Source organism: Peromyscus maniculatus, chromosome 8 (genome assembly GCF_049852395.1).
Source record: "Peromyscus maniculatus bairdii isolate BWxNUB_F1_BW_parent chromosome 8, HU_Pman_BW_mat_3.1, whole genome shotgun sequence".
NCBI lineage: Eukaryota > Metazoa > Chordata > Mammalia > Rodentia > Cricetidae > Peromyscus > Peromyscus maniculatus.
In genome coordinates, this window is record NC_134859.1 from 47,363,705 (window position 1) to 47,377,903 (window position 14,199).

At 43.8% G+C, this 14,199-nt stretch overlaps 2 protein-coding genes and 1 long non-coding RNA gene across 9 annotated transcripts in view; 2 read left to right on the forward strand and 1 right to left on the reverse strand.

The window, feature by feature from the left end:
• Fbxw10b (F-box and WD repeat domain containing 10B) overlaps positions 1-7,489 on the forward strand; it is a 31,748-nt gene extending 24,259 nt beyond the window's left edge. Inside the window, exons 11-13 of one of the 3 annotated variants that reach the window (XR_013041684.1) lie at positions 1,632-1,753; positions 3,175-3,449; positions 6,644-7,489. Coding sequence is in view for 1 of the 3 variants with exons in the window: in XM_015992395.3 (XP_015847881.1) it covers positions 1,632-1,790; positions 3,175-3,449; positions 6,644-7,443 (1,234 nt within the window). In the remaining 2 variants the exon portion in view is untranslated. Of the gene's footprint in view, positions 1-1,631; positions 1,791-3,174; positions 3,450-6,643 lie in introns of all 3 variants that reach the window. The other 2 variants (XR_013041685.1, XM_015992395.3) reach the window with 2 other exon arrangements.
• LOC143266879 (uncharacterized) lies at positions 418-9,600 on the reverse strand. The gene is made up of 2 exons (XR_013041686.1): positions 9,379-9,600; positions 418-519 (listed from the first exon to the last, which is right to left on the reverse strand). It is a non-coding gene; the product is annotated as an uncharacterized LOC143266879 (long non-coding RNA).
• The window catches only part of Tvp23c (trans-golgi network vesicle protein 23 homolog C), a 126,624-nt gene continuing 121,895 nt past the window's right edge, over positions 9,471-14,199 (forward strand). For 3 of the 5 annotated variants that reach the window (XM_076542611.1, XM_006973531.4, XM_042282195.2), the window contains exons 1-3: positions 9,471-9,610; positions 11,738-11,820; positions 13,538-13,682. In XM_076542611.1, coding sequence (XP_076398726.1) covers positions 9,599-9,610; positions 11,738-11,820; positions 13,538-13,682 — 240 coding nt within the window. In that variant the 5' untranslated portion in view covers positions 9,471-9,598. Of the gene's footprint in view, positions 11,209-11,737; positions 11,821-13,537; positions 13,683-14,199 lie in introns of all 5 variants that reach the window. The other 2 variants (XM_076542613.1, XM_076542612.1) reach the window with 2 other exon arrangements.

Below are 14,199 nucleotides of genomic sequence, written 5' to 3' on the forward strand. Positions count from 1 at the left end.
TAAAAGCCTAGTTTGATATCTTCCACCTCCACCTAAGGAGGAATCCAAGCCACACTGGCCTCATGGCTGTTTTTAGATATCCTGAGCATGTATCTGCTTTCTGAGGTCTTTGCTGTTTCTTTTTTGATAGTTGTTAGGTCGCTGAAGAATCTTCACCTGGCCCTGAGATCAACCAAAGTTGAAGTCCAATAGGGTAGACTTCATTCTTTTAACATTTCTGTAGCAATGACCATACTCTGAAGATGTAAGTCACCTTTAGAATAACTATATATTTAAGACCTGCTGCAGGCTAGGTACTGTGCTATGTGTTGAACATTTGGCGATAAATATGACATGAGTTGTTCCCAAGAGAATCTGTCAGTGTATGTGAAGTGTGTATACATATGTAGTGGGGAGGAAATGGAGAGAACTCTGGTTTTGTTTTGTTTTTTCTTGTTGTTGTTCAACAAAGTGCCAGATGAATTAGGCCTTGGCTGGTGATTTCTCATTGCTCAAATGAACCACCCAAAGCTGGATGGGCTGTAAAGAAAAGAGTCTTATTTAGCTCACAGTTTTGGATGCTCAAAGACCAGGCAGCCCTGTCTGTCCAGCTTGTGGTGAGGGCCACGTTGGTGGCATCTCAACATAGTGGTGACCCAGGAAGGACTGAGTGTGTGAAGTGGCCTTGCTTTCTAACAATGCCTTCCTCAGTTACTAACTGGAGATGTGTACAAACTGCCAGCTACGTCATCTTGCTGAGAGTGGGGCCTCCTGTGATTTAACTAGGTCCTGCCTCTTCAAAGTTTTTCTTAACATGGCTGCCCCAGAGACCAATGTTCCAGCACATGAACCATGTGGGGATACACACGACCCATACCTAAGCCATAGCAGATATGGGTGGGTAGATCATAACCAACAGGCTTGCTTTGCATGCAAGATCTAGCAAGTTGATGTGATTACATTCAACTATTCAATGCCATCAATGAAAAAGGTATTGTATTTGTCAGAACTGAATAAACCAACTTGAACCCTGTAGTTGGGGAAAGACTGGTTTGGAGGCCTCTCTCTGGGTTTTTCCCTGGTTTCCTTCTTGCCTATTGGCCATCACCAAAACACACAAATCTCATCCCAACGAACATATAATTTTCTTTAAGGATATTCTTTGTTGGAAGGATGAAAGTCACTCATTAAAGACCGAAAAAGAGAGTCAATACATTTAAGACATCTGTCCATATAAAACTAATCCTTAGCCTTACACTGTTCTTTCTTACATAACAACACTGTTCTAAACTGGATCAAAACCCAACTCTCAGTATAAATAAGTAGCTAAGACTCAAATTGCATGAAAAAAATAAATGGCCATCTGATATATCAACCCTCTCTCTCCAACTTCCCCCTTACAAGCCTGAAGCAGTGTCCTTTCTCCTTGGCTGACTTGCGGCCTGGGACTAAATTGCAAACAGCTGCAGGGTGGGGATGGGATGGCTGATGGTTAAGGATTTAAACCTAGAATTATAAAAGATGGAAACAGTATCTCAAAGACAGACAAGGCTCCTATCTCCCAGCTGCACACCAACACTAGAGATCACGAGCAAATCCCAGAGTCTTCCAGACGGTGGGTACTGCCTGTTTGTTGCTCTGTTCCCTTCCAGGGAGGTGCTGCAGGTGTCTCTTCTGTACCTCCGTGTCATCAGTGCCTGTGGAGATGGCAAGATCCGCATCTACAACTTCCTCAATGGGAACTGTCTGAAGGTGATAAAAGTCGATGCCAGAGGTGACCCCGTGCTATCCTTCTTTTATCAGGGCAACAGGTGGGTGGTAGGTAGGTGTGGAGGGTGGAACCATGAACAATTCTGTGTGATTTGCTTTTTCCTCCTCTGGGACTCTGGATTCACTGGTAGAGCACAATAGGCCACGCTTCCCTCCAGCTTGGCTGAAGGAAGTCTCTCTGGTGGGACTAACTGGCCTTTGCCCCAGACTTAGTGATCAGGGCACAATTAGAGCTGTGTTTACTCTTTTTTTTTTTTTTTTTTGGTTTTTCGAGACAGGGTTTCTCTGTGTAGCTTTGCGCCTTTCCTGGAACTCGCTTTGGAGACCAGGCTGGCCTCGAACTCACAGAGATCCGCCTGCCTCTGCCTCCTGAGTGCTGGGACTAAAGGCGTGCGCCACCACCGCCCGGCCTGTGTTTACTCTTAAGGGTGTCATGATGCCCAGCTTGGATGATCTCCTTTGGGTTTGAGCAAACAGAAACCTGGTGGAGATTTCTTAACAGAATCTGACTCCTCAGACTCCATTTCAGCATTTCCAGCCCAAACAAGATGCTTTTCCAGAGGTTACACTACAAGTTAAAGTCTTAAAATTACAGTATTTAAGGAGGGAGCACACCTGCACACACCTACACACCTGCACACCTGCACACACCTGCACACACCTGCACACCTGCACACACCTGCACACCTGCACACCTGCACACACCTGCACACCTGCACACAACTGCACACACCTGCACACGCACGCTTCAGTTTCTTCGTATAGTTTCAAGAAATCTAGACACACAAAGAGGAAAGCAGCTTACTTTGTACAAATGAAAAAAAAAAGTGAAAGAAATGAGTGGGAGATGGGAAGTGTGCTGGGGTGGAAAATATGAGTTCCAAACCTTTGTCCCCTGGGGAGTGAGAGTGAGGATTAGAGGCAACAGAAATCACTATGCTTTATAAAATGTCTCCACTGTGTCCAGAGGTCCTAGAGGGTGCTGTAAAGCCAGTGGGGCTTTGTGTGAGAGCCCAGCAGAGGAAAGGAGACTTCCCTATTGACAGTTTTTATCCCAAGGATAAAACCGGAAACACTGAGTCTAGACACTAAGCTTAAAAAGAAGAGTGAATTTCCAGACATCTCCCTGCAGAGTACCTAAGCTTTTGTTTGTCTTGGGCATCCTAGGTATCTGGCACTCCAGAATTAGCAGTTCACCGAAAAGGTATTCCACCCTGAGCAGTGAAGCCATCAGAACACACGTGTCCCTTTCATGATTAATTCACAAAGAAAAGACTCACAAAACTACCACCCTGAACCAGTCCATTCCTATGGTTTTTGCCTGGCCCCAGCTCCCCGAGCCTAGGGATCGGGTAGAACACAACTGCAATGTTTGTTTTAGTGGCCTCCATGCTCCTCTTGTGGACACTCTCATTTTGGTTCCAGGATGGTGGTCCAGACGGACAGCAATATCCTCTTGTTCCAGTTTGAAAACGTAAAGTGGCAGTACAGCATGGACAAAAACAAAGCAAAGAAGAGTAAGGATAAGGAGGAGGAGAGGGAAGAAACCAGCAATGGGGATGGGCATTCCAAGTCCAGCATTCAGGTTCAGAGCCTGAGAGATTCTGTGTCCAGTAAACAGACTATGGGCCAGGAATTCTTATCAAATAAACCTCAGAAGTCTCAAGTTCATCTGAAGCCAAACAAGAAGGTCTCTTCAGGTAAAACATCAAGATCATTATGATTTCAGTGACAATCAGTGGGGATGAGCTCTCTCTCTCTCTCTCTCTCTCTCTCTCTCTCTCTCTCTCTCTCTGTGTGTGTGTGTGTGTTGATAGAGTCAGGGAGGGGGGAACTATTATGGATATTATGGACATTTAATTAAGCTATTACTTATTATGTCCTCAGGGGAGACACAAAGTTACTATACACAGGAAGCTGTTCTATACAGAATGTGTTATCATTAGACTCCTGAGAGAGAATCCGTGCACCTGAAGATGTTAATTTTAAGGCAGGTGTGTGTGTGTGTGTGTGTGTGTGTGTGTGTGTGTGTAGTTATGTAAGTGGGGGTATGTACATGGTACCATGGTATTTATGACATCTAAAGAGCAAATCATACTAGCAAGACTCCTTCATGCTACCTGTCTCTGTGGCATGAAGCTGGACTCAGGATCTACAGAGAACAACAACAGGTCACCTTCAAGAGCATCACACTGCAAATGACCAGTTAATTCTGGAGAAACTGGGAGTTTCAGATGCTTAAAGCTTATATTCTGTAGGAAGGATCTGTGGAAGGGGAGCCATGATGAAACCCAGATCTTGGAGCCAGGCTGCTTAGTGCCAGCGACAAGGATCATACAGTGGTATCTTGAGTAAAAACCAGTTGAATTATTGCTGTATTCCCCACTACTCAGGTCTAATCAAATTACCTACTGACTGTGGTTTCTTCTTCAGTCTTAACCTAATCATGTTAATAGAGATTTATGACCAAGGAAAACCAAAGACACCCCAGAGGGAAGGCAGGAAGAGAGCTGGTGATGTTGGGGAAGATGGGCTAGAGAATCTGGAAGCAAAATCTGCAGGCGAAGAGAAGATGAATAGTGATATTTTACTTTGAAGAAGAGCTAAGGTCTCTCCTGCCCCCAATCTCTCTCCTTGTTTTTTAGCCTAAACTGCTTCTTTGGGAGTGGTGCAGTTATGCTTTCTGCAAAGAAGAATTGGCTTCCCACTGGTTCCTACTAAGAGGGATCAGTTTCTTGTTTCTTTCCTAACTTAACTCAAGGCTGTGGAGTGGAAGCCTTTCTAAGCGCCTCACCTGTTTCTTGTCTCTGCCTCCCAACCGGCTCCCTCTTGCATTGTGTCATTTGGATTAATGGGCACATCAGAAGAAGGAAGAAGGGGTCAGGCTGGTTGGAGGGGATTTCTTGAGAGAGGAGAGAGACTGGAGTGTGTGTGGAGAGGTGTGTGTGTGTGTGGGGGGGTGAGTGTGTATGGGTGATGTGTGTGAGACAAGGAGATGAGGGACAGAGTGACAGGAATGAGATTTTAAGAAGTACTTTTAGATATCATGGCTGGGATGCCTCTGATGGTTTTGAAAGGCATTGGAAAACTTTTCAAATGTTTTTTGTTTTTGTTATTTAAATATTTTTTGACTAGTTGTAATGTTCCCTTGAAAAAAAATCCCCACACAGACTGGTTTCAAAGTGAGTCAAACAATTAAGATTTAATGGTCTACCCTAAACATGGGCATCTTATATTTGTGCATATACACAGTTGTACCTACAGAATGGAGTCCTAGGAATAAAACTGCTGAGCTAAAGGGCAAATACACTTAAAAACTAGAGAGTTATTGTCATGGTTGAACTTAAAAAAAAGCTGCAGAATCAATTTATACTCCCATTAACACTGTGAGTGCCCTTACCACATGCAAGCCAGCTCTGGGCATTGCCTATCTCCTCCTGTTTATGTGGTGAATAAAAATGGTATTTGCATTTCCTTAAGGTTCATTATTAACAAATAAAATGTCCATCAGAGTAGACAATGGTAAATAGTAAACCCAACCTGCCACTATCGATATTATATAACAGCCAAGATTCATACCATGAAGATCTGTATGTGTATTAAATTGCAGATCTAAGATATATTACCATACCAAAAAAAAAATCAGAAAACCCTACCACAACAAAATCCCCAGAATAATGAAAAAGAAAAAAAAAATTCCATGTTTCCTGAACTTAGTAGGAGAAGGGAAGATTCTGACAACCAAATTATCCCAGTGTTTTATGTTTTTATAAAACACTGTTTAATTAGCAAAGCAAAGATCAGGAACACTTGAAGTTTCACACTACCCTCATCTGTCCTTTTTGGGACACCATCCAATGGCCAAAGGAAATTATATGCATAATACCTAGTTGCTGTTCCTTTCATGGCAGAACTCTGGGTTTGGATTGTTGAAAGGCTTCAGACAGGCAACTGATTTCTCCTTCTCTTGACTCAGTTATTTTTGAAAACAAGGGGCTTGTTTTTTTGGAGGGACTAAAAAAAGGCAAAATGAGAATGACATAAGAGATCTGGGGCTGGAGAGATGGCTCAACAGTTAAGAGCACTGGCTGCTCTTCTAGAGGTCCTGAGTTCAATTCCCAGCAACCACATAATGGCTCACAGTCATCTCTAGTGCAATCTGATGCCCTCTTTTAGCATAAAGTCATAGGGCACTCATATACATAAAATAAATAAATACATCTTTAAAAACAAAACAAAAAAAGCCCAAATGTTTAAGAAAAAAAAGAGAGATCTACATCAATCCAAGAGGACATCTTTGTTAACTGGATGGTCTTAGATACCTCAACTATAAAGTGGTTTGTAGAAAGGATTCTGTTGTTCTGGTGAACATTTCCGATTCATAACTATTGGTCAGAACATTTTGGCGACTCCTCTTTAGAAATCTAGTTTTAGCCATGCTATGATACATTGCATTAGGCAGGAGTGACGTTCTTAGAATCTAGGCCTGATTCTGGGAAACATAACTGAAGCTGGTTAATTAAATGAAAATTGATCTTTGCAGTATGATTATTGATGACAATGGGGATATGCTATAAATCTGCAAGACCTATTTTATGGGAGTCATGAATGAGATGCGAGAGTCATTCTCACAGGAATTTTTGAATATGTGTGGAACATTAGAATTACATAGGCTGTCTTCAAAATATGACACCCTACACAAATATTAGTATAGTCATTAGAAACAAGCCCTTTCTGCTGTCATCATTTCTGATGTCACCTGGCATGTTTGTTGGCATGCCTTTTGGGCAACAAAACCTCCGTGTGCCTAGCAGTTAGAACGGCTTCGGCTTTTCTGTATAGATAGTCTCTATTTCCCATGGAATGCTGATGTGCCTTTGTTTTCTTTCTGAAGAAGCAGATGATGGGCCAAGTCCTGGAGGTCAAATCAGTCATCCAAAGAAAAAGTTCTGGAAAGTCCCTATGACACCGGACCGATTCCTTCTGACTGTCAATTCTCTGCAGCAAGCCCACAATTCTGAAGAGTTTGCTTATCCCCACAGGCCCCGAACTCCAGTCATTGATGCCTGGGGGCCTTCCATTCCATATCCAAGGAAAGTCCTAAGTTTCAAAGGAAAATCAGCTCAACATGCAGTTGATCAGCTGCGATCCAGCAACCTTTCCACCGATGTGAAACAAACCAATATTCCCCTTGAAATTCAGAAACTGCAGCCCAACTTGAAAAAATCCTTGCATAGTCCCAGAGTCCAGTCCACCATACCTGAGCCCATACTTATCCGTTCCAGAGTCTCTGATAGCCCAAGGGGCGAGGAGCACTTGACCAGTTCAATTGATGGGGCAAAGCGCCGCGTTGGCCCCCTGACCAGCATGCAGGTCATTAAACCAAACCGAATGCTCGCTCCTAGGGGTGGTACAGCTACCCTGTCTCTCAAGAAAGAACGGCCACGTTTCTACACAACCCTGGATCCTCTTAGAATGAACACCGGGTTCATGCTGTTGACTGTGAAGGAGGAGAAAGAATATGGAGAAGCCAAGATGAAGGAATATCAAGCTAGTGAATCCACTAAAGTAGTCGACCCAGGTAAAGCCAGCAAAGCTGCGTGGATTCGTAAGATCAAAGGCCTGCCTATTGATAATTTCATGAAGCAAGGGAAAACAGCGGCTCCCGAACTTGGACAAAATGTGTTTATCTAACAAGGCTTGGGAAATTATAGCACCATTACACCAAACAGAAAACCAAGTGAGCGTTGGTGTCTGGACCTTTCTTTCTTTCTTTCTTTTTTTTTTTTTTTTTTTTTTTTTGAGATTTCTTTGGCAATTCACCCGAACCTTTCTAGGAATCAAAGAGCACATAGATTACACTAAGACAGGAGGAGATATGGAGAGAATGCCATCTACCTTCCACTTAGTGAGATGAAGGCAAGAGGAGGTCGTCATTGTCAGGTAGATGCCATTCATCACTACCAGTTTAGGATCATCATAGCTTCCGGAAACTTTTAAGTGAATATCAGGATAATATAAAGAACTTTCCTGGTATTTTTGCATAGAATGAAGCTCAGTTCTGGTAAAGAGGGTGGTGAGCCCAAAAGGTTGAGTTGTATTTAGAAGACTGTATTTGATTTTACTGGTCGGAACAAACTTCATCCGATGAAAATGAAACATATTCATATTTGATACAAAGAGCCACTAATATCAAGTATATCAAGGCTCCTATTTAAATACTTAGGGGGTGGTGTCAGGGACAAAATAGGTAATTTTGAAGAGTAGCTCACCAGCAGGGATATAGCTCACTGATGGCCTCAGGACCTATATAAAGAGTATAGTCCCCACACAGAGCCAGTCAGACCTTCTCCTTCATTAAGACCCAGCTCTTGGGAGGCTAAGGCAGGAGTTCTGAGCACCTAAGTCAGTTGGTACTATGAGGCAACATCCTGTTTCAAAAGCAAGCAAAGACCTCCCCACCCCATCCTCCAAAAAGGAAAAAAAAAAAGTCCCCCAAACAGGTCAGAAATTCACTTTCCTGTCAAATGTTCTAAATTTAAAAAATACGGTAACAAATTCAAATTGCATTCATATAAAAAGTGAAAACGACCAAAAGATAAAACTCCACACAACCCCACAATACAGGGTGGACCACCAAAAACATGCTCCAAGAGGTTTAGGACATAGGTCGTCTGTCCAGCAAGCTTTCTCTGCTTTGGGGAATTATGTCTCTGTTTCTTCACTATTCTGACTGTAGGTTTGAAATGGTGCTGGCAAAGAGCCAGGCAAAATCTGGGTTTCAGTGAATACAGTTCCTTCAGTTCAGAAAAGGTGGGGATGGACACTGCATCAATCTTCCAAGTCTGACATAAGTCGAGCAAACAGAAGACTGCTATCTTAATATATCTAAGTTTCAAAGACGGCTTTAAATTCTCTGAATTTTAGATCTAGGCAGGATCACACCATCACCAGGTGACTTAAAACAGTAATAAAAACAACGCCTGCCACTTTATTAACTGCTCTGGAAAGCCATCACTATCCTTCCCATTTTACAACCGAGGAAAGATGGACACAGAGATTGGTTATATAATCGACACTTAGGGGGCAGACGCGGAAACCCCAAGTGCCTGAGTCCTAGGGCGCACGGGACCAGCCTCTGCCTTTACAGCACTACACCCACTGCTTAGTCCTCTGGCCTTTTACTTACCCCCCCCCCCTTTTTTTTTAAACTCCTTCCCAGGGACACATTTATTTCTTAAGTATTCCTAAAATGTAAAACGCAAAAGTAAGATTATATATACAGAAACATATTTCCAAAGTTAAGAGGTAGAATAAAGCCCCGCCTTTCTCAGAGCATCCACGCTGGTGCTGATGACTCACAGTTCGTACTTTACAAGTGGCAAAAACCATTTTTCCTTCATAACTCACGAAGCCTCCCTTCAGAACCTACTTAAAGTTAGACAACTCATGCCCAGGTGTTTTGCTTCTTAGAGGTGCAGCCCTTGCCCTGGCCACGCTTGCCCCGCCCACCTCTGCGGCATGGCCCCGCCCACACGGCCCGCCCCGCCTCCTACTGCGCACGTCCGCACTTAGACGCCGCTTTCCCCGCCCCTCCCAGTACGTGGCCCTGCCCTCTGTGGCACGGACCCGCCTACCGCTCTTCCGGTCCAGGGAGTTGCTCCCTCCCACGAGCCTCACCGCAAAGGAAGTGTTGCCGGCAAGTGGCTTCCGGTTGGCCCTGTAGCTTGGCTTCTTGGCCCGTGGCGACCAACCCGCGTCGGTTTCACACCGGACCGGGGAGCAGCTGTGTTGACGTGGCTCCCGGAAGTGGGGCTGGGGGGCGGGGAGGATTTGGCGCCAGGCCGTCATGTTGTCGCAGGTGAGGGAGGGCGGCCGGGTTCCGGGAGCGGGTGCGATCGCTTGAATTGGGGCCGGGGGGGTCTCGCCCAGTCTCCGAAGCTGTTGTGTCCGTGTGTCTGCCCACTGCCTGAGCTGGAGGAAGGGCCAGCTGGGTGGGCAGAAGTGCAGGGGCCCGGGCCAGGGGTCGCTGGAGGGTTCTGTGCGCTCCGGGGGTCGGGTGGACCGGGGACCCTGGAGGCGCAGAGCTGGGGATGCTGTGGGTCACCAGCGGGCGGGGAGCCCTGCCTGGCTGCAGGAAGCTCTCGGTGTGTGATGTCAGGGTAACCCTGCTCTCCGCAGCCCACCCGGATGAGGGCAGCGGCCTGCAGGCGTCGTCAGCTCTCTTGCCTGGACACTCAAGTGCAGGGCGGTCCTGTAGGGAGAGGAGAGTACCAGAGCCTTGGTTTCGAGTAGATGTCAGCACGCTGATAGTCACGATAGCTATCACGTTTGTGTCCGGAGGGATCGCTGTAGCCAGTTGGCTTTCGGCTAGAGATTAGTAAACGTAATAGAGTATTTCCTTCCTTTAAAAATTTACTGTGAACTCCCATTTAGATTATGTATTTCCCTTTTTATTTTTACAAGTAATTTCCTGCGGGATTACCATGGCTCAGGCAAATGCTCCAGGTCCAGAACAGGAGTGAATAACATAGACAGGTTTCTTGCCCATCATTGTGAGGTTGGGGTTGTGGTGTTGGCGTCCACAACGGGCGTGGGAAGAGAAGTTAGGTTGGGGAACAACATATTTTTGGAACATAATAGCAAAGACATAATAGCATGACATACCAAGTGTCTGAGGATGAGACAACTAGAATTTGTGATCAGAAAAGTCTGCTGTGGGGAAATGTGGAGTGGAGAAAACCTGTTGGTGGTTTCAACTCAGCTCTCTGAAGGTGCCCCCAGATTGAAGGGAGCTGGGGAAAGACAACCATGTACTTGTAAGTCTGTGACCATGAACCTTGGATCAACTCTTCCACCTGCTAGGCATTTGACATTTGGGTAGTCTCTGCCTTCCCTTTCCCAGGCAACCTTTACATTAAAACTTTTCTGCAACTTTAAACGTTTATTCCCTTGTCTTTTTTTTTTTTTTTTTTTTTTTTTTTGGTCTGGTAGTCTTGCTGCCTGTTTCACTGAGATGCAGCCCACCAAAGGGATTTTCATACGACTCCCCTTCCTGTCTGCATCTTTGTTCATGGTCACCCACACGCTCTTTTGTGGATTCTGTGGTGCTCCATTATTGAGTTGCAGCCAATCCACTGGCTTCACTTTTTTTTTTTTCCTTCACCCTCTCCAGTTGATGATAATCATCTTGATTCAGCCTTCCTGGGATTACAGGCACAACGGGCCACACTTGTAATTTCTATTATCTGAAAAGAGTGAAGACTCCCCACATGACACCTCTGGTGTCTCCCCATTCATTGTTCCTGAAACATTTGTGCATACTTGTATTTTAATTCTATCTCATCAGTTCTGGTTAGTAGTTCTCCCCGCTTCCCCTCTGTTCTGTCTCAGGAGTTCACAGAAGAACCCAGTGGTCGTTAGTTTTCATCTTTTGAGCAGCATTCTTCAGTTGTTGAGGTGCGCTTTATTCATCTTCCAGGATCATCACTCTGGTGTGAAGGATTTTATATATTGATTAGAAAGACTGAATGGAAAGAAAGAATAGTTAGAAAATAATGGAACAAGTCCTAGAGGCAGGATAGTTTAGCCTCAGATAAGAAGAGAAAGCATTGCGAGGAGTCAAGGAAACAGGCTGCAGTCACGTGGTTTTCTGAGTTTCTCCCCCAATAACTTTTGTTTTCTCGGTGACTTGAGAGAGTAGCTTATGATAGACATCAGCTTTTAGGAGCTCCATCTGCTCCTTAGTGTTTTGTCAGGGCTCAGGCTGATGTTAGCTGATCATTAGATTGTCATGGAGAGCTGATTGTTTTCAGATGGTTGGAGTTTCGGGGGAGGATCTGCAGGTGCCTCTTTTCCTAAGCTGTGAATCCCTGGCAATTGTAACTCATGATTTCACCTTCCATTTTGAGGATTGTGTGGGTTTGTGTGTAGTAGGCATACAAGCACTGAATTTCATTTTTATTATAGATATTTAATTTCCTAACAGGACAGTAATGACGACACTGAAGATGTCTCACTGTTTGATGCAGAAGAGGAGACAACCAATAGACCAAGGAAATCCAAAATCAGGTACAAGGTTGAATTAGAGTTGTGTTTCTGTCTATCTGTTCTGTCCACTGTTGGTGTCAGCTGATGGGATTTGGGTTGAGTTTTTTTTTTGACATAGACTCACCATGTAGTCTTGGCTGTGCTTACCTGGGCTCAGAGATATGCCTGCCTCTTCCTTCCTAGTGTGGGGATTAAAGGTGTGTGCTACCACACCCAGCTCTGTGTCCCACTCTTTGATGTGAGAAAACATCTGACAAAACCAAAGATGGAAAAAAAAAAACCCTTTATGTTAAGTGTATTGGGAGGTTTCAATGTATAGGCACTGTTTTTGTCTGGCTCTGCTTCTGGGCCCTTGGTGATGCAGGACATTTTGACACAAGGGAGTAGTGGAGAAAGGCTCACCTCATGGCAGACTAGAAACAGAACCGTAACCTGCCCTAAGTGACCCACTCCATCTAGATAGGCCCACTTCCTAAGGTTTCCAGCACCTCTCATACCAGTATGCCATCTTGGGAGTTGGTCTTCAAAAGGAGCCCATGGGGGTATCCAAGGCAGAGTAGGTTAGGTGTGCCTGTGACTTAAATGTTGTTGCTTTGACGTAGTATGAGACAGAGGTAACTTGAGACTTCGTTAGAGTAGTTGGTATGTAGAATTTTGTTCACACTGAGCTTTCAAATTAGCAAACTTGAAAAATGAGTTATTTGAGCACTGATGTTTTAAAGTCTGTGCTGACTGCTGCTTTATGAGAATACACCATTTCTATAGGGGTGTGGTTTAGCTCAATGGTAGAACTTAAAGCCCTGGGTTCAGTTCTCAGTTAAAAAAAAGACAAAAATCACAAAAACTAAGGAAACTATAATTTCTGTAGATACATTTTGATTTCTTTTGTAAATTTCAGAATTATATCTTATATAAGTAATAAAATTAAATGTACTTCTAAATATATTTTCTAAAGAGACTCACTTAATAAAGTAAAATTCTACTTGAACCTTGAAAACACTGTGCTAAGTGAAAGGTACTGTTCACAGGAGACAAAGTATTTACACAGAATGCCCATAACGAGTAAATCTACAGACACAGAAAGATGATTGGTTGCTTGGGGCTGGAAGGGTTGGGAACAAAAGAGGGATGATTGCCAATGGGTATAGACTTACTTTTTGAAGTAATAAAATGTTGTAAAATTGATTATGGTGATGGTCATTATATTAAAAAATGTTAATTTGTAGAAAAATTATGTGGTATTTGAATCACATGTCAATAAAGCTGTTTTACAAAAAGCATACATACATATATGATAATGCATGCATGTAATCTCAGAGGTGAGGACTGGAAGATGATGATTTGAGGGCTGCCTGAGCTACCTAGTGAGACCCTATCTTAAAAAAAGGAGGAAGAAAAAAGGAAGGAGGAGGAGGAAAGGAAGGGACAGAACTCCCTATGGTGACTTTGACTTAATGCTAGAAGCGATTTCTCAGTCTGGGGCTCTTGTGACATGATTAGATAATCTAAGCTGGTATGGCTCTGGTTAGGTGCTTTGAAAGTTTATGCTCAGTGAGGTATCAGAGTCAGCTCATGTAATATATTTTCTTGTGACAATAGAACCTAGCTAAATGGTGGGGACTTAAGACAGAGGTGAGCTGTCTGCTTTCTCCTTCCCGGACACCCCTTGTTTCATGGTTATGGGTCTGCTGGCTCTCACAGTAAAATGTGATGCTGTTTACGGTGTCTTGATTTTCAGACACCCCGTGGCGTCCTTCTTCCATCTGTTCTTCCGAGTCAGCGCGGTTGTTGTCTACCTCCTCTGTGAGCTGCTCAGCACCAGCTTCATTGCCTGTATGGTGACCATTATCTTGTTGCTGTCATGTGACTTTTGGGCAGTGAAGGTAGGCTCTATTGTTTTTATTTAAAATTGTATTTAATATGAATTCAAGTAATGAATAAATTGAAAGGAACAGGACAGCATTTTGGAATGGTGTTAATTTATCTGTTACTTTAGGCCTGCCCTGTGTTAGAGTGCAGGTGTATTTGATCCACATGAACACTGCTCAGTAGTGGTGCCATGTGCCAAGCTACAAAATATCACTGGAAGCCATAGAATCTACATATTTTATCCCAGTGTCATTTATGAATAGTCTGGGTATAATTTCTATGTAAAGTTCCAATATAGTTTGTTTACAAATGTCTAGGAAGTGTCTTTTTTTTTTTTTTTGCAAAAACCACAGGGTATTTGGGATCAATCTTTCTCAACCAAGGGCAAGTTTATTTTTCTGGTATTTTTTGTTTGTTTTGTTTTCCTCTGCGCTCTGGCTGTCCTGGAACTCACTCTGTAGACCAGTCTGGTCTGAACTCAGAGATCTACCTGCCTCTGTCTCCCAAGCTCTGGAATTAAAGATGTGCACC